Here is a 20679-nt window from a genome sequence, read left to right as displayed (position 1 = left end):
GGAGAACTCAATTTTGCCAGGGTGGGTCCCAGAGAAGAGGAAAGAGAAAGTGTTGGATTTGGCTTTGCTCAAGGCCTAGGGGACAACTGCAAACAAGATCTTTTTAGATGATTCAGTCCAATTCTCCAGAGAAAGTTGTGCCAGCATTCTGGGCAGAAGAACTGCCTTGGAGGGAAGAGTGTGCCTTTGGCCAGAATGTGCTTGATCTCATGAGAGCCAGAATGTGGCACACTGGGCTTAGAATGGCAACTTCCAACAGAGCCAAGAATTTCCTCTGGGGCCTAGATGGGCTGGAGCTCTGATTTTTTCTCAATTACCCAAAGATCCTGTTACAAAGGACAAGGTCCAGGCCAAGTGGAATTTCCTATCATTTTACTTTTTTTTTTAGAGAGGGAAGGAAGGGATGGGGGGGAGAGAGAGACAGAGACAGAGACAGAGACATCAATGTGCGGTTGCTGGGGGTTATGGCCTGCAACCCAGGAATGTACCCTGGCTGGGAATCGAACCTGGGACACTTTGGTTCCCAGCCCACGCTCAATCCACTGAGCTACGCCAGCCAGGGCTCATTTCACTTTTTAATTGTCCTACTCCCATATAATTTTCTTTCTTCATTGGTAAAATAGAGTTTATATAAAGTCATCAGTGGCACGAGACTAAAAGGGGTCCTGTACATAAGATGAGTTGTTCCTGAAGCTCTCTTGCTAGAGTCAGCTTGGGCAGTATCATTCATTGTCCCAGTCAATGGTACCAATTTTCCTGTCAAAAGGTCTACACTTTAGCTTTAGCCTATTGTTGAGAAACCGTTGAATTGAAATAAAAATGTGTAATTCACTTTCATAAACATTTCATAATGCCAACCCCCCAACAGACTAAGTAGTGTGCTCTGCTTTAAGCAAACCCAATATATGAACAGATTTACAAAGAAACTGGAGGTAGATTGTTGGCAAAATGCTTCAACATAACTCCTTTTAAAAAAGTTTTTTCTGGTACATCTTTAAAGCAATTTATGGCTAGGTGTTCAGAACATATATCACATTAATCAGTTCACATCTGCCTCACTGTCACATACATAAGAGCTTGCTGAGTGCAGGTCTACTTCCTTCAAAGATCTTCTGGTCAAAAGTATTACAACCAATAGGAATGTGAACAAAATAGATGTTCCAATAGCTTTCCTTTCTATTTGGCTTCCAACAAAATACTTACAACAAAATGAAAGTATTTGGGTAATTGTAAAATATAGGTAAAGCTGGTTTAGACACAAAATGAGACAATAGAAAACATTTTTAATGAACAAACAGCTTTCACAGAGACTGTCTATGTCATGTTGTCATTACAACATACATGAGCTGAAACTATTCTTTGTACAGATTTGGAGGAAAGAAAATATTAAAGAGAAATCAAGCATATAGAGGTAGTTGAATAGCCATATGGGAGGGAAAAGCATTGCCTTAATCCCCCTTTCAGTTTATTACCGTATGAGAGGGAAATGGCTACTCAATAAACAACTAGAGTAACAAACACAGACACATTTGCTGCTGTTTAAATGGGTTGCTTAATATTTTACTCTTGGCATTACTGAGAACTGCATGAAATGATGGAACTAGTTTATCTAAGATAAGCCTATGAAGCCGCATTGATTTGCTCTTTTATTTTGTTGCTTTTACAATAGATTCATGTTAAGCAACTTTTTAAATGATGTATAAACTACACTGTTGTTTTGTAAACTTTTGTTAATCACATTTGCTGTGGCAAATTTTTAAAAGGCTACGAAGTCATGAAGCAAAGCTTTAAAATGACCAGGAAGAGATTACAGGCACTTCTCTCTCAAGGTTAACTTAGCACATTTGCAAATACCCATTTGTAAGTAAAAATGTCTTCATTTCACCTCTGGATATGCATAACCCAGATTATTAAATAGTTGAACAACAGGAGCTATCATTCTATGAAGAACTGAATGCATACATTTTAACTGTTTTTTTTTTTAATCCTGACCTGAGGACATTTTTTCATTGCTTCTTTAGAGAGAGAGGGAGAGAGAGAAACATTGATTGATTACCTCCCGCACACACCCAGACCAGAGTTGGTATGTGCTTGGACCGGGGAATGAACCCACAGCCTAGGTATGTGCCCTAACCATGAATCAAGCTGGAAACCTTTGGGCTATGGAACAATGCTCCAACCAGCTGAGCTACACTGGCCATGGTGAACACATACATTTTACATGGCTCCTTTTCCTTCTTCCTCTCTCCAGTCACGAAGGACCACAAATTGCAGCCCATTCAACTGACTGCTTTTCAGAACTGTCTTTGGTCATAAATCAAAACCTCAATCCACAAGTTCAAGAATGGGCTCAAAAATCTGTCATTTTTCCACTATTTTACCTGCTTTCATTTGCATCTTTATTACACACCTCTGCTATGATTCTGCCTTGGTAAATGTAAATGGATACAAAGTCTACATGTAAGGAACTCAAGGAATATGTTCCTGAATAAAATTCCATCTTGGAAATGGAGTTGGCATGAGGGAAACAGTGCCCAATAAGGTTGCAATCCATCAACAGTATGCAATGTGTTGATAGTAACAGACCTCTGGGGTCTGTGAACTCAGGAGCTCCACTGCCCCCATGCCTGATCACAGGGGATTATCTGAGCTGAGGCAAGCTCCACAGGCAGAGCTGGAAGTGCCCCATGGGCAGTGACTTGATTAGCAGTCAGTCTTCAGAAAAGGCAAATTATTTAAATAATCAGTTCCCTGCTCCTTCGCCAAGTCAGGGGCAAGATCTTTTTCTCTAAGTTGTCTACAGAAAATTCATTTTATCATTTTTCATTTTGCTGGTTAGCTAGCAGCAGTAGTACAGTACAAGGCAGAAAGGCATAATGTCTCCTTGTTACCATATACACTCACAGACACACAGGTGCACACAAACACATACTCACAAAAAATAATCTACTAGGAAAAGATTGAGTTCTGATAGACAGTAAAACTAGCCATTTATTATGGTACTGTCTACCAAGGAGAAGTCTTGTCCTTCAGGCTTAGATTCAGCTTTATGTCTTTTCTCTGTATACTCTTCATTTCTAAGCTTTGCTGCAGAATCAAGAGAGGTGAAAATGGTCATGTCTAACTAATTACCCCATTCAAGGACATCCCAAAGAAAACCAAGGCTTAGTCTTGCACCCTGCCTCCCACTACTACTAAAACAAAATCTCGCTGCAAACCCACCCAAATGTGTATCTAGGCTACTGAGAGCCAAGTGCAACTCTGCCTTGCCAAGATCTCAATTTGCTGGAGTTAAGTACTCAGTTAACAGGAAGCATTCTATGATATGGAATTTCACTTTAAAAAATCAAGCTTCCCTTTCTACATAGATTGAGTAGAGATGTGATAGGTAATTTAATTTTACTTAACCTGCAACTTCCCATTGTGAGTTTCTGGGGTGCTTTTGTGATTTGTCATGCCTATTTAATAAAATTATGTACAATACAATATATTTAAAATGTTAAAAATTTGCAAAATAATGGGTTAAAAAACAAGCCTGCCTACTTACTGGCTGACTGTGTTACTTAGGTAAAGAATTTAACATTGCAGAGCCTCAGCTTTCTCATCCAATAATAGGGGGATGATAAGCGATCTCACAGGGTGGATGTGAGAAATAAAATTATTTAACAGACTCACATATGTGAAGTCATCTGGCTCAGTACCTGGTATGTAGTAAGTTCACAATACATTTTTGTTCGAGGAGCATGAGGAAATACCATGAACTAAGCACAAAAGCCATAGATTGTAAAATTTGCTCACCATAGCATGGCCAAGATTTTCAATACATTTTGGAGAACAGGGAGTGAGGAGTTGGTTATTCTAACAAAGCTAGAACTTAAAGCTTCCATTTTATCAGAAACTTTAAACTTCCAAACAATACTACTTTTCAGCCCTATAGAAATAAGAAAAAATTGCTAACAAAGAATTCTCCCTGCTCTCTCACCATTATTTGTTTTCCAGTCTTTTCACTTGCCCTAAGAGACTTGACTCCAAAAGGAATTATCTGTAAGGCATGAAGTTATGGTCTAAAACTCAGTGGTGTGGATTCTCCCAACTGAGTTTAAAGGAGTTAGAATAGGTATTGTGTATAAAGGCAGCATTTTATGCAAATGTAGGCCCCTGGTGATATTCTATAACAATGAATAATCTAATCACAGGTATTATTTTGAATGTTTTCTCTAACTAAGATACTACACTAAGTGATTTGCATATCTTATCTCATTTAATGTTCATAACAACCCTGTATGTGGTATTTATCATTACTATTTGCCAAATGAGGAAACTGGGGCTCAGAAAAAAGTTAAATCACAAAAGTAACACATCTAGTAAGCAGAAACGCTTACGACCCTTTGGGGGGGGTGCATTTATACTAGATAACAGGAAACTATTAAAGTAAGACTGTGTTATGACCACAAGGTTGTACACCAAGTCAGAGTGGGAGCCTGTAATTTCATGCTCCCAGAGTCTTGTAGAGTTTGCTTGGACAGTAACCATGTCTATCCTGCCATTCCTTACCAGCCCAGTCTGGTTCCAAACAGCAAACCTGGTAATGTGATTCTCTGACAGCATAACGTCCATTAAAATGCAGATCATCTCATTCTGCCTTTCTGCTTCTGGCCACAGGCGGTGATGGAAGAAGTCAGAGTCATTATTTGAGGCATTAACCTCTTACCTTAACAGAGTGTACAGGCCTCAAGTAAATAGCACACTGCAGCTATCCATAATCATGGAGCAGTGTGGGGGGGGTCTTTTGTGCAAAGGTATTAATGGCACACAGAATTCACTTCTTCCCTGTCCTAACTTTTTCACTCTGTCATTATAACACTCCCATACTCATGCTATTTTTCAGGTTTGCCTGGAACTAAAGGAATCACACTAATTTTAAGCAAGATAAAACACAGTTCACTCCTTATCTACCATTCCTCCTCTATATTGAAATTTTTGACCCACTGCACCTAGGAGGAAAGGCAGTGGTTAGATAAAATAATGGATTAGCTTTCTGGTTCTTTTAAAAAGATTATAAAAACCAAAGTGATAGTTTGTTTTCTTTAAAGCATTCTACCTTTTCTACAACTTATTTTACACTTTTCATAATGAATAGTTCTTCATCAAGTGTTTCTATACATGCTGGCCATGCTGTGATCCTCAGAGCCCTGAGAAGAGGTGGGGTATGGAAGCCATTCGGACATAACTGTGATGTGCCAGTCTGAAAACCATTCCCTCAGAAGGGTTAAATATTATCTTGCTTAAAAATCCCATTCCTAACTGAACTGGGGAGAAATTAGAAACACTTAGAATTAGATTGCTGAGATAAATGTCTATAATAGACTGTAATAAAGGACACTCCTCTGATTCATTGCTTTGTTCCAGAAAAATAACTCCTTCAGCCCTGCTCTGTATAACACATGGAAAATGGATTATTTTACTTTATCCTAGTTTACTTTACAGTCTATTCCAAATCCCTTAAGTATTTTATGTTGTTGAATTCAAAGTGAATAAATGGAGTCTGTGAAGAAAGATGATTTAGCATAATTTTGAACTTCCTTTAAGCATCCAATCAGAGAGATACAAAAATGGTTCAAGAACTGGGATCAAACAGAGTAAGAAATGATTAAAATAAAAATGGCACATTTGTAGTTTTGTTACTTCCCCCTAGTTACATGGCAAACTATATCAATAAATAAAGCAACTGACTTCAGTAATGTACACTTAAATAGTTACAAACATACATGTAGAAAAAAGGATACAGTAGTGCAAAAAATAAATTAATAAAACAGAAAGAAGTATAAATATTATTTTACACAATGCTTTATCAAATTAAACCATTTAGAATAGGACCACAAGCCAATGAAATAATGTAGCAACATTATTAGTATCTCTGCTTCACATTTCAATCACACAGTCATTCACCAATGAAGGAAAGAAAATTAAAGCAAAACCACTTTAAACTTTTAGAAAATTCTATGTTAAAAGCAGTATTTTTTCTGGGCTCTTGAACACCCCTGCTGTGTGTGTAGTTGTGCAGCATGTCAAGAAGTATCTTAAGACAAAAAGTTTCTAACAGGTCACATTCTTTGGTCTTTCTCTCAATTTCTCTCTGTAATCAGCAGCAGGGTAATGCCTTTGTTTGATACTTCCTTCTGTTAGGATGTTATTGCAATTAGATGTATTTACAAGACAACTCCCCGAGGCAGTGGGGAGCGTGGAAGTTTCTCTTCTGCAATCCACTCTGACTAGTTTTGGTTTCGAGATATAAAGGCCAGGATACGCCGAATACCATTCAATCTATCCTTTAAGGACCTCATTGCTAGGAATGGGAGCTGAGCTCGGCTTTCCAATGGAAGAACTGCTAATGTCCACCAGCACCAGGCTGGACCATTTGGATTAATCTGCAACAGAGAAACAAAATGGGTTCATCCTATCCCCATGGAAGTGATATCAATGGGCAGGTTTTGAAAGTAGCAAGGTAAATATCCTAGGTAAAACTGCTTCTGTGTGTGGCAGAGACTAATAATTGACCCTTTATCTACTTCCTCTTATCTTAGCTGGGTGTATAGCCACCCAGAAAAAGAAGACCACATTTCTTAGCCTCCCTTGCAGCTAGGTGAGGCTGTGAGACAAAGTTCTGGCTACTAAGATGCAAAGGGAAGTGATATGTGTAATTTCTAGGTCACATCCTGGGAGAGAGGCACATACCCTCCACCTTCCTTCTTCTTTCTCCCTTTCCTCTAGCTATAACATGGACATGGTGATGATTGGCCTACTTCAATCAGAAGGACGAGGGCAACATTCAAAGGATGGTAGAGCTTTGTGAGGAAGGAACCTGGGTCTCTCAACAACCTCATGGAACAGAGCTGCCTTACACCTCCAAGACATATGCCTGCTATCTTGTTTAAGATATTTATTTTTGGTAGTTGGTAAAGGAAGCAAACCAGTGTGATTTTATGAGCTGGAATATCCACTACTCAGTCTCTTCCACTTCTAAGGCTCTATTTATGGTGCTCTGGACTGATGCATACAACTTGTGGTCTTTCCATTCCCATGACCCCTTCCTTAGACTTTGCATGTCTCTTAATTCCCTTCATTTCCCTGCTTCTGGCTGAAGGCACTATAGTTTGTGTATGCTATGTCATTATATAGGGCCATAACTTCTCCCCTGAAACCAAACCTATGATTCACATTCCCAAGCCCAGCAATCATACTTTGCAAACATTCCAAGTAGAGAACACATTCATATGAGAAATGCATTCTGTTCTCAGGCTTCTTTTTACTAAGGAGCTTTTCCATCCCACAAAAACCCTTCACTAGAAATCTGCTTGTCAGAAGTTGCCCAGACACACATTTTAGACATTGGTGACTTATTTTCTGCTAAGTCCAAAATGACCTTTCTGCCCCCAATTTCCTGAACATTTATTATAGGACTATAGAGAACCACATTCTGCACATGGGATCATGTACCTCCAAACTGGTTCACCTAATTTTGCCCCAAGCATCACTGCTCTCTTGTCCTTTCTGTTCCTCCAGCTTTATTTGGGTTCATTTTTGTCCCTTGTTGCATTCTGTAATGTGCTCTCCCTCATATTATCAGTTTTGAATATTAAATAGACATATTCTGAAGTTTCCCAGGAACATTAATGAAGATATTTAAGCTGATGTTAATATCTATGGCTGTTTCTAAGAAGCCTTCTCCTGAGATTTAGCACATTCTTATTAATGGAACCACTGGGTCTGCAGCATTGTCTGGATCAAACTGGATGGAATTTGAGTTTTTTATTTGTTTGTTTGCTCATGCTGCCGCCGCCAAAGCAACATGTAACAGTCCTAATAAGAAAGGATATGGACTTGGCTAGTGTAGTTCAGTGGATCGAGCACAGGCCTATGAACCAAAGGGTTTCTGGTTTGATTCCCAGTCAGGGCACATGCTTGGGTTGTGGGCCCCAGGAGGGGGCGTGTGAGAGGCAACATACACATTGATGTTTCTCTGCCCCTCTTTCTCCCTCCCTTCCCCTCTCTCTAAAAATAAATAAAAATCTTTTTTTTAAAAAAAAGATATAAAACCCAACTTTCAGATTTCTGTCACTGAGCCCTTATGAGTCATTCTGTGGCATCTGTGTTTTTTTTCTTGTGGAAGATGCTGTTATCATTGCTGATTGCTATCTTCTGCCTGACTCGGGGAGAATGCTTTCCAGAAGGTGAAGGGGAACATTAAGCTTGATCATGAGCTTGCTCAGAGCTCTGCTGTAGTCCTGAGTCATAGTGGCCCAGAGCCAGGAGCTGGGTTATTGAGAAGCACTAACTAGCCTTTCTCCCCTCAATATTCATGATGCTTTTGCATGGGGTAAAGAAACCACCTTTGTGGTCTAGAGATAGCAAGACATTTTAGCCCAGTAGGCTGTTTTAAAGCCTTAAAATGCAAAAGGAATAGGAGACTTTAGAGACCTCTTCATCATTTCAGAGATGGGAGAAAAGTAGAGAAAGGGCGAGAGACTTACTCAAGGTCATATAGCTAGAAAGGTAAGCTGGACCAATCTTTTGCCAGGGAAATCAGAATATACATATTCTATTTTACTTTTGTGACAGAGTCAGGAATGAGTGTAAGTAAAGTACTTATGAAGTTCTGGAGGTGATGATGTAGGAGAGTCAGTTCAGAATGTGTGAAAGGTGACTGTGGGAAAATATTTGGCTAGCATATCTCCAGCCTTGTTCTAAAAAGAGAGTGTTCTCTGATTTATACCAGGCAACCAAAGCTTGATGGAACTTAATTATCTCCACTTGCCTGGAGAGCTTCTGCTATTCAGCTTGATCTCTCAAAGAGACCTGTCCCTGTAGGAAATAGACTGACCCAGTAGAACCCAATGAATTGTTTTCTAGTATAATTCAGCCAATGGTAAATTTAACTATTTTTAAAAGATTTTACTTATTTATTTTTAGAGACGTGGGAAGGGAGGGAGAGAGAGAAACATTGATATGCCAGAGAAAGACTGATCAGTTGCCTCTCTCATGCCCCCAACTGGGGACCCAGCCCACAACCTAGTCATGTACCCTGACTGGAAATCAAACCAGAGACCTTTCAGTTGGCAGGGTGATGCTCAACCCACTGAACCACACCAATCAGAGCCAGTAAATTTAACTATTGGGTCAGTTTTCTCAGGTCCTTCCCACTCCTGATGAAGACAATGACAAGGGTCTAGGCCTGTAGGACGAAGCATTGAGGGACCAGGGCATAAAAAGTTGCTGTGGTCTTACAGTTGGTGTCCTTTAATGTTGCTGGCTTTATTTCCTATCCCCTGCAGCAATGGAAGAGAGAGTTACTAAGCTGCCTGGAAGTGGCAGCCTTTGGCCCCAGGATACCCTTCTCTTAAGCCGGCGTTTGTGTGAATCTTGTTGCCCTAACACATTACTATGGTGTAAATCTGGACTCCCACTGTTGATGGTGTTTGTGTTCCCACCTCTCACCTGACTTATCTCTCAAAACCTGTCTTGGACCCAAGTCACTATAATACACTTCAGTTCCTCCAATTCTGGGGTCCTTTTGGTCTTACCCTTGATGCCCATTGCCCAGCCACACAATAGCAGATTAGATCTACCTTGCTCTCTGTGCTTGATTTGGTAGATGATCATGCATCCATCTAATCATAAACCCTAAGATTTTTCATCTTCTGGAGGCAAGTGATTACAAAGAGACACTTTATATACCTGGGGATCTGCATCTTTCTCCGGCATTGGACCAAAGTGATTGAGTATCCGATTCTTCAGAGATGATTTAAGTGAATGAAACCAAGATGATGCTTGCTCATAGACACAATTATGTAATCCCATGAGTTCAGCACAATCCTCTCCTTGAACCTGAAAGAATAAAAGTGGAAGTGAAACATTCTGTACCTTCTCCATAACCCCTAGAGCCACTGTTGACACCTGACTCTCCTGAACATCCATCCTATCCCACTATGGGAAAGGTCACCCACCCAGCTTTCTCTTGTGTGGTATGTGAAAGGCTCCTCAGCTAGATGATGGACTATGTGTAAATACAGCTGAGGGTAGAGGAAGGAGAAAGATTTTGACTGAAACAGCAACACATATAGAAAACCAGACATGCAAAATGGCCTGAGTGGAGGCGTGCTCTTAAACTAGGTTATGCTGGCTTATGTCTCTTTCCTTTTCATTTGTTGCATCTGCTTTCTCATTGCTCACTAGGAAGAGAGACACAAAAGTGTCTGTTTCTCACTGTATAACTCTGTCTTCCAAGTTGAATACATTTTTTCATTGATCAAATGCTTATTAATAGTGTTTTATGTAGTAAATGTAAATATAAGTAAACATGGATTGTTTACCTCCTCTTCTGCTCATTAGTCCAGAAAACAAAGGATTAACCAGATATGCCATCTTTCTACCTATGGCATGACACATTATTGGAAAGGGCTCTTAGCCAGGTTGCACATTTAAAAATACAAATGTACATGTGAATCTCCAATTATCTCAAAAGAAAAAGTTTTAAAATGTAAATAAGTTGATAGAAACAATACACATATGTAGACCCCTCTTGAGATTTATCTCCTGCTTCCCCTGAAAGAGACCTAACTCCTAAGTGAACGGGCACCAAGGTTGGTCTGCCTTGGCATTTCTTATCCATGAATATAACTCAGCAACTAAGCAGGAAGAGCCAGAACATGGGGTGCTCTCACTGCCATTTTACAACCCAGTAGCAATCTGGCAGCATTCAAGGTTGCTGTACCAATTTGATGAGAAATTCCAAGGTCCCCAATGGTGCTAAGAAATCTTTTTACAACCATCTCCATCTGTGAAGCCACAGGAATAGCCTGACTTTGGAATTTTTGGCATTAGCCACTCTTACCTTTTGGTCTTCAATGTATTCAATGTCAGCTGTGTTGTAGCCATCCCTCTGACCCTGATGGAGGACCTTGAAGCGCCTCTTGCCTATGCTGTCGACCACTGAACGGCCATCAGCAAAGAATTGAACATTTCTGATCTCTAGGATGCAGCCATATTCTGCAAACCTGTTTATTGGAAATAAAGTCAAGAAAGGGAAATCTTCATGAGTTATTTCTCACTTCGCCAAGCCATTTCTACAACCCCATGCTTCACCTCAAGGGACTTATGCCTATTCACCTGTCCCAGGATCTACAGCTACAGCTACACAACAAGCAGTGCCTGTGTGAGAAAAAAAATATCTTAATGTATTAGTATAACTGCCATTTATTGAGCACACACCATGTGCTAGGTATTGTGCTTGGTGCTTTGTATTAATTATGAACTCACCAGTCCTCCCAACAAACTCATTGATATAGGCATTCTCATTGTACCCATTTTACAGATAAGGAAACTGAGTCACAGAAAGGGTAAGTAACTTTCCCAAAGTCAAACTTGTTCCAAGGCTAAAGCCAGAATATGAATTCAAGCAGTGTGACCTTAGAGCTCACATTCTTTTTTAAAGAAAGCATTTTTCTTCTTCTTTTTTTTTTTTACTCTTCCCTGGTGGGAAGGAACAGAGAAAGAGAGGGAGAGAAACATCAATGTCTGGTTGTCTCTTGCATGCCTCCCACCAGGAACCTGGCCCACAACCCAGGCATGTGCCCCAAATGAGAATTGAACTGGCTACTTTTTGATTCACAGGCTGCCACTCAATCCACTGAGCCACTCCAGCCAGGGCAAGAGCCCACACTCTTATAAAATAAGTTTTATAGTATATACTACCCACTTAACAAAAGAGTAATCCTAAGGTTCCTTTAAATAGGAAGCCATGATAAACAAGGGGCTAGAGGGACTCTGATCCTTACAAAGACTCATGGTCATAAGCTGACTAAGTCTCATGAGCTGTGCCTCCCAATCTCCTGGGAGAGCCCCAGGGTAAAATAAAAACCTTCTCCACCCATCTCCCTTGACTCACATAGCTCCTCACTTACCCTTTGATGGGATCTCCAAGGCACATGCCGAACTGTCTTGTGCCTGTCTCAATGCATCTACGAATCATCAGACGGTAACAAGGTTCAAAGATGTGCAGGGGACAAGGAACAGTGGGATAGGCCATAGTGCACACGAAAATAGGCACATTCTTATTTAAGCTGTCAGGAAGAGCAAATGACATGGTTCTTAATGAAATAGAGTACAACACAGAAAGGTTGATCAAACATCACCATGTGGTTTCCCCACAGGAAAGCAAGGAGACATCAAGTTTTGATGGCTGATAAAAAATACTGAAATATAACTAATGCTGTGGACTGAATCCCATGATGGGGTTAGTCTAAGGGCTCAGAGAGGAAAATTGACATTCTACACAATCTAATTTGGCTAAAGTTCTCTAGTACATTAACATGGTAGGTGACAGTTGTATTTCATTTTTTTTCTTTCATGCCACTCAAACAATCTCTCCAAGTGTCTTGCTGGCAGTATGGAGAATGGTACTGATGGTATAGGTAGAGCTAGATCTCTAGAGGCATGGTGGGAAATTGCAGAGTCACCATGAGCACCTCAAATTTGCAAAGTCCCTAGAAGATCTGCTGGCAGGTCCATCTGGGAGAAGGAGGGAGCAGTGGAAAGGCAAGAGTAATTTAGCCTAGTGATAGTCAAATACTCCTGTTACCAGAATCACTGGGGGTCATTGAATCCCAACAACCAGATTGCAGCACCCCAGAGACCCCAGTGCAATAGCTCTGGAATCAGGACTCAGGAGTCTGCCCTTCAACAAGTGCCCATGAAGATTCAGACACACAGTCTGAGAGGTACCACCAACTGGGCCAGCTCCTCCTGGATCCCTGCTCTCTTATTTGTCTAGTAAGTCCAATATAGGAACAGCTGAACCTATCAATAGATATAAGACCATTTGCCCAAATCCCAAAAGGATTAAGTTTATGATGCCTTTAAATATAAATCCCTCTAGTATATTCCAGTGTTTGTTAATAAAACATTAAATAGTATTCAAGAGGAGGGCTCAGAGATTCAAGGCAAACTTAAGAATCAGAAATAAAAATAAAGATGCCCTAAGTAGATATAATATAAGTTAATGAAGAAGAGAGGATTTCATTTCTAGCTTCCCAGGAAAACATGTTGTTATAAATGAGAGGGACATTCAGACAAACTGGTGGCAGTTTAGAAATGGTTCTCTACAGGGTGGGCATAAAACCAGAACAGCTTTTGCCATCAGGAACCTCACCCCCAGAATGCTGTGAGGATTCCACTGGGTGGGGACAAGAAGGCAGCAGCATGAGAGGAAGAAATTAGTGATTGCCTATTGCTTTCTCTTCTAAAGGAGCTTTTCTTCCAGCCAGAGAGCTTGGAGCCCTATTTGCAACACCATCCCTCCCCTTCACCTCTCACAAGACCTGTGCATGGCAGAGAAGCAGCATTCTTACTATCACCATTTATTAAGTGCTTACGAGTCACTAGCTCATTTGATCTTCATAACAAGCCATGAAGTAAGAACTATTATCATCCCCAAAGTACAGATGAGGAAACGGAGGTCCAGAGAGGTGAAGTGACTGGCCTAGGGTCATGAAATACATTTACTTTGTGGCAAAAGTGGGTCATGATCCCATGTCCGGCTGACACCAAAGTTCTTAACCTCACAGCACCTCCTTATGTATTTGAAAAAGGTCTCCTGGACACTTCTAGACACTTAAGCTGTTCCAACTTACTCCTTCCAGTGACACTCAGTCACTAGTGCCAAGATATGACCCAGTTGGTGGTTTGGCTAATGCTTCCTCAACGGTGTGCTGGCAAATGTTGAACAACTGACTTTCTAGGGGAAAAAAAATCCCTGGTTTATATACCATTTGCCAATTTCCATAGTGTAAATACTTTCACTATGGCCAATTTCAAGCTACCAACATGACGTCACTTAATGAAGAGTTAGGAAGAAATGTGCACATTCAGCTCTGTGAGCTGGTATGAGTGAAACTCAAAATAGAAATCTGCATATACATACTTAGAAAGTTCTTCCATTTCCTCTTCATAAAGCCTCCTTCGTTCCTTGAGTTCTTCTGGAAGGAATTTAGCTATTAGCTCTTCCATTATAATATTTTTGCTATATTTTCTTGATGCCAAGCACTATATGAGGAACAAGGCAATTAGACATTTTATGCAGTCATTAGAAAAACACAAACCACTTCTGATGCATTCAGTAGACTAGTCAAATGACCCGCATATTGGAGTAATTTGGACCCACACATTAGCGGCTGATAGTATCATAATGTATGTATTCTCTGGATGTTACAGTTAAAAAAAAAAAACAGACAACAGTATGGTGATTACCAGAGGAAAGGGGGGTGGGTGGAGGTAGAAGAGGGTAAAGGGGGGATAAGTGGTGACAGAAGGAGACTTGAATTGGGATGATGAACACACAATACAATATAGAGATGATTTACTATAGAACTGTGTGATTGAAACCTATATAATTTTATTAACCAATATCACCCCAATAAATTCAATACAGATTAAAAAACACATGCATTTGATTATTCTAATTAGAAAAAGTATTCATGAAGCCAAATCTTTGATGGACTGTATTAGAAGCACAAAGCCTGGAATATATGTATATTCACAATGGTGTACATTTTGTGCCTTGCGTTACTTTGAAAGCATCTCAGAAAACCTGGACAGTCCTATCTTCACAAGTATTTTATTGGTATTTATGAAGATGATTCTTCAGTAAATCTTTTTTTGGGCATGGACTAATTTGTATCTCTTCATAGTCTTATTCTACACAATCTGTATATAGTACATCAAACTTAGAGGTATGACCTTAGATTAACTTTTTTTAGCCTCTACTGGTGTGGCTCAGTGCATTGAGCACTGGCATGTGAACCAAAGGGTTGCCAGTTTGATTTCCAGTCAGGGCACATGTCCGGGTTGCAGGCCAAGTGACCAATACGGGGCATGTGAGAGGCAACTGCACGCTGATGTCTCTCTCCCTCTCTTTCTCCCTCCCTTCCCCTCTCTAAAATAAATAAATAAAATCTTTTAAAAAATAAAAAAGATTAACTTTTTTACAAAATCAGAAAGTCAATAAAATTTAAAATGCGTAAAAACTAAAAATAAAAAGAAAAAGTATTCTAACAGGGGGAAGACTTGCACTTATGTTTTAAAAATCTCATTGCTTTCCCTAAACACTGAAATTAAGATCATGTTCTTGTTTAAAAAGATGGTGGTGGGGGAGAAATCCCTCCCTTTCCCATTTCTATTATTGTGTTTTCAAGCTCACAGAAATGGTCTGCACCTGGGACTTGCTGAATGTCCGTGATCAAAAGCTTCAGGGAACTAAAAAGCAATTCTCAATCATTGATTCTTTCCTGCCCTGCCCCACCCCCACACCATCTCATTGTTTGTCTTCTGGATATTTCAAGTCTAAATATTTTTCTTCTCTATCTTAAAAAAGTTAAATACTGGCGATTTTGTTTGTCTATTTCTTTTTTTTAATATACCATCTAGGTATCACTGAAATTATATTATGAACATTATTTCAGAGCTGAACTCAGTCTCATTGTCACTATTACTCTCCACCCAAATCCCCTACCGCAAGCATATACAGACATCTGTATATAAGGGGCATTTAACTGTGTGGACCAGGCAATAAAGCATCTGCGGAGTTGCTCACTATGGAAGCTACCTACCCACACAGGCCCAGCAGGGAGAGCTCCTGAGTATAAAATTGCTGACTTCAGACAATGTATTTCCTTTCCTGGTATGGGCTAGGTCTGTCTATTCTGCAGGGAATATTATTAGCATAAGATATTTATTTCTCTGGCAAATGGTGTGTGATCCTGTGTGAATACAAAGAGATAGATGAAAGTATCTTCTATCCCCTAAGTCTGGGACCCCGCAGCATCTGCCTCCTGGATACTTTATCAGCCACTGCCATTGCATGGCTGCAGGGAAACCAACTGCTTTGCCCAGTCCTAGTATTGGGGAAAAGCAATAACTCAGGAGGTAGCTAACCCAAGAAGGAGGTGAGTCTTCTGCTAATGCTAAAACAAAAACTCAGCAAAGGCACATACTAAACTATTAATGGTAGTTTTCTCCAGGTGATAAACATAATGGTAAACTTTTTTCTGCTTATCCGAATGTTGCAGTGTTACCATAATACAAATGTATTATTTAAGTATAAGGACTGTGTGCTTCTCACATACAATCAGTAGCAAATCCTACCCCTTTACCTAGGCAAGGTATAACACTGACCCTCCCCCAACCCAATACAAACTCTCAGGATTATCCTGGATGATTATTTCACTCCAATGCCTTCATTTAAATGTTGCAGTGTTGGTAAAGCTCAACATATGACTTCTCTGGACCTACATTCACTTAGAAATAGTCTTGTGTCACCAACCTCTCCTCGAGGATGACAGGGGTCAAGGAACATTAATACTGATTTTAAAATGTGGCATGCAAGTTCTTGAGGGAGGGAAAACAAAATGGACTCCTTGGTCTTCTTGTGCTAAAGAAAATTCCATCAGGTCCACTTGAAAAAGCAAGGTGGTAATTTGTGTGATTCATTTTAGAGGACCTGGAAGTCCCAGAGCTTTTCAAGTAGCCAAGGATCTACTAATAAATACAGTGGCTGCTGAGGGGCAGAAGAAGAATGACATTGAAGGTCCATGAGGTTTCTGCAGCCTTGGGAATGATGTCTTCAAACCACAGAATTAACATTGATGATAAGGGGAAGTAGAGCTCATCTAGTCAAAGCCAAGAGAGAATACAAGATTTACTCAACATTACAGTGAAACAGGTGCCATTATGGGATTAGAACAAAGATCCATGTTTATCATCAATGTAATACTTTTGTTTCCAATACAAATTAATTTCATTACCAACAGTTTATAAAAAGCTAGGTGTTGCCTCATTTTTCTAAAGGACTTTGTGGAGAGGAGAGGAGTTTGCTGTAAAACAGGAGAAAGATAGATGGTCTGAGTGGGTATTTTGCCCTAGCACAGTGCAGTGGCTTGGGATACAAGAGGAGACTTTGTTAAGTACCCAATTCCAAATATGCCAACCAAACCAGGAAAGAAACAATGTTTTACCTGTGAAAGACCATCTTTGCACAGTGGACACTTCGCATTGTGATCTAGGCATCTTTCAAGGCATTTTAAGCAAAATGTGTGTCCACAAGGTGTTGTAACTGGCTCATAGAATAATCTGAAATTTAGAAACCAAAATGGAAGAAAACTACAATAAGACCAAAAATAAAAGACAGAGCTACTGAATTTTAAGGTTTTATAGTATTATTTGGAAAATTCTGCATGTTGGGGGGGAGTTCATTTTTTTCTTAATCCATGTTGTTTCACCTCAGAAAAGCATTTGCTTTTTATTTCTGAGCTGAATTGTAAAAGAATGCATTTATTAAAGTTCAGGACATAGCTAGATCATTTTGTAACATCAGTTCTAGTCAGTCTCTTCTGGAGCATCCAGATTTTTTTCACTGTCTATAGATGAATACACAGGGTGTCTGAATAGATTCTTCTATTCTAAAATATTTAGCCAACCTCTTCACCTGAGTATATGCAAACACACAGATAGATAAACACACACACATTCATATGTTTACCTGTTTAACTACTTTATATCACATGGCAATGGAAAAAGATTTGGTTTCTTTGCTAACCTTGACTATATTTTGTACCTACACAATATTTACTCCCTGAAGGATCTTGAAATTGCACCTGTAACAAACATATCAATATAACTCTGTTTTGTATGAATGAATCATTGTTCTAGGGGCAGTAGAGTAATATTATTAACATGCTTACTGATAGATATTTACATACATATGTGCATATATATGCATATATATACTTCACTTAAATTCTATTTTAATTGTTTTGTGGGAGCCGGATGTCTTTTTGAAGTAATCTGGGGGTCTTTTTAAAAGCTATTCTGTACATTGAGAGATTCATGGATTTACTTTGCTTAAAGAAAGGCTCACCTGTAGCAGAACCACTGGGTTGGGGCAGCTAAAAATGATGGTTTATAAATGGAGCTCTCACTCACCAAGAGGACAGAAAGAAGGGAAAGACCCTGACCAGACTATTTTGACCTCACAAGAGCGTCAGCTGAGAGGAGAGGTTGCCAGCTGCACAGCCCCCTCATGTGGCTTTGGCTGAGAGGTGCATCAGCAGCCTGGCCCACACTGCCAGACTGAGCAGAAGAATCAAAATATCAGAGCTGAAAAAAGTACTTGAGAAAAAATTGAACTCACCAACCAGAATGAAACTGAAGTCTAGGGGGGATTCAGTTGCTTATCTATATGTACACAGTTAACTGTTGGCCAATGAAAGGATATCCAACTTCACTCCAGTCATGTGTTCTTTCTATTAGAACAATGATTCTCAACTGTTGCTGTGCATGAGAGTCTACTGAGGAGCTTTTTCTTTAAACAGCTTTATTGATGTATAATTGACATGTGATAAACTGTACATACTTAAATTATACAGTTTGGTAAGTTGTAACATATGCACACACCTATGAAATCATCTACACAATCAAGATTGTGAACATATCCGTCACCCTCAAACATCTCATGCCCCTTTGTAAACCCTCCCTCTGATTCCTCCTCATCCTTCCCGCCCCATCACTTGGGGGACTTTTAAGAACTACACATGCCCGGGACCACATCTGCAGAGATTCACATCAGTTGGTTCAGAGTAAGGGCCAGTCAGGCATCAGGACTTTTTAAAGCTCCTTGGGTGGTTTTAATGTGCAACCAGAGTTGAGAATCACTGTATCATACACTCCTGCTAATCTGTGCAGAGGCAATACCTTCTGTCACCTGTGGATCTTTAAACATGTAGACATGGCGAAGCCCCGTTGGATAAACTTGGTCAGTCAGCAGGTCAAGGAGAGGGACAGTGATTTGATATTTTTAACAAGCCATTGTAGGTCTGGAGTAGAACCAAGACTTTTTACTTTGTTCTACTTTTTGAATGTTATAACCCTGTTTTAAAAGTAACTAACTTACTTTCAAGTAATACATTTTAGTTATTACATCGTCCAAAAAGTAAAATTAATTTTCAAAAAACCCTCTTTATGATGGAGGTCCTAACTGGTTCACTAAGACAAAAATAAAAATAAATCAAAGTTTGAGAGCTGGGAAGAAAAAACACTAAATCTGTCATTATTCACAAATAGTATGATGGTGAACTTAGAAAATCTAAAAGAGTCTACCTAATGATTATTAGAATTAATAAGAGTTGCTAGAATTCACAAGGTTGCTACAAAAGTACACATACAACAGTATTCTATATATCAGCAACAGACATGAGAAAATTGATTTTTAAAGATGACATTTACAATTGCTTTTCAAAATCAAGTGCCCAAGAATAAATCTAACAAAAGTTGTACAATACTGCTATTGGAAACAACTACAAACGTTTCATTGAAAGAAAATAAAGAAGACCTAAATAAGCACCAATACAAATCCCACAGGTTATTTCACTTATTTGTTTGTTTTTGTGGAACAAGTTGCGTTCTACACTTTATAAGGCAAGTCACAGAACCAAGAAGAGCCAAGACACTTCTGAAGAGCAATAATGTGGGAGGACTTGGTCTACCAGACATCAGAATTTATAAAGCTCTAGTGATTAAAACAGTATAGGACTAGCACAAGGACACATAAATCTGTGGAATAGAATAGAAAGCCCAGAAATAGATCCAGACACAGATTTTTGATTTATGACAAATGTGACATTTCAAAACAGAAGGGAGATTTTCAGTACATAAATAGTATTCTCAATAAATGCTAGTTGGTATATATGCTGCTGAAGCAAGCACAATAAGCGCTATTTGGGAATAGTTGGTTATCCACAGAGGGAAATGGAGTTAAACCATTTCTAACACTATACACAAAAATCAATTCCATGTGGGCTGTAAAAATAAGTGTGAAAGACAAACAGTAAAGCTTTTAGAAGATAAATAGAATATCTTTATGACCTCAAGGTTTTAAAAAAAGATTTCTTAAACAAGACACATACAAAAAACACTAACTATAACTGAAGAGATTGGTAATTTTTACTTCATTAAAATTAAGAACTTGTAAGTTCATGAAAAAATGCCATTAAGAAAGCAAATAGGCAAGCCACAGAATGAGAGAGGGTGCTTGCAGCACCACTGACTAACAAAAGACTTGTATCTAGAACACCCATAGAGTTCCTGCTAGTCATTAAGAAAAAAAGAGAGAACCTAATCGAAAATGGGTGAAGACTTATATGCACCAGCATACATAAAAACTGTTCATAGCAATGTTCTTCATAACAGCCCCAAACTGGAAAATGCCCAAATATCCATCTATAATAGAACTAATAATTGTGGTAGATTCATACAGTGGGACAATATATGTACACTTATGAAAATGAACAAACTTCACCTACCTATAATAACATTGGTAAATCTTAATACTGAGGGAAAGAAGGCAGAACAAAAGAATATATTCAGGATAATTCTATTTACATAATGGATTTTTTAAAAAAATAGGCAAAACTAAATTACACTGTTTAGAGATGCATACATGGGTGGTAAAACTATCTTTTTAAAGAAAAGATAAAAGTGAAGATAGTGGTTTCAGGAGGAGGGTGAGGGAGTTGTGATTTGAAAGTGGTGTCTGGGCAGCTTCTTGGGTGTTGACACTTTCATTTCTTGAAC

General features: G+C 39.2%; 1 protein-coding gene across 2 annotated transcripts in view; it reads right to left on the bottom strand.

Moving 5' to 3' along the window:
• Positions 1-1263: 1263 nt before the first annotated feature.
• Positions 1264-20679, bottom strand: part of LONRF3 (LON peptidase N-terminal domain and ring finger 3) — a 37318-nt gene continuing 17902 nt past the window's right edge. For both annotated transcript variants that reach the window (XM_036016903.1, XM_028522899.2), the window contains 6 exons: positions 17067-17181; positions 13979-14100; positions 11961-12119; positions 10892-11054; positions 9736-9885; positions 1264-6428 (listed from right to left, as the gene is read on the bottom strand). In XM_036016903.1, the coding sequence (XP_035872796.1) occupies positions 6273-6428; positions 9736-9885; positions 10892-11054; positions 11961-12119; positions 13979-14100; positions 17067-17181 (865 nt within the window). In that variant the 3' untranslated portion in view covers positions 1264-6272. The remainder of the gene's footprint in view (positions 6429-9735; positions 9886-10891; positions 11055-11960; positions 12120-13978; positions 14101-17066; positions 17182-20679) is intronic.

Source organism: Phyllostomus discolor, chromosome X (assembly GCF_004126475.2).
Source record: "Phyllostomus discolor isolate MPI-MPIP mPhyDis1 chromosome X, mPhyDis1.pri.v3, whole genome shotgun sequence".
Lineage (NCBI taxonomy): Eukaryota > Metazoa > Chordata > Mammalia > Chiroptera > Phyllostomidae > Phyllostomus > Phyllostomus discolor.
Note: the sequence above shows the minus strand (reverse complement) of the source record. Positions and strands in the feature narration are given on the sequence as shown.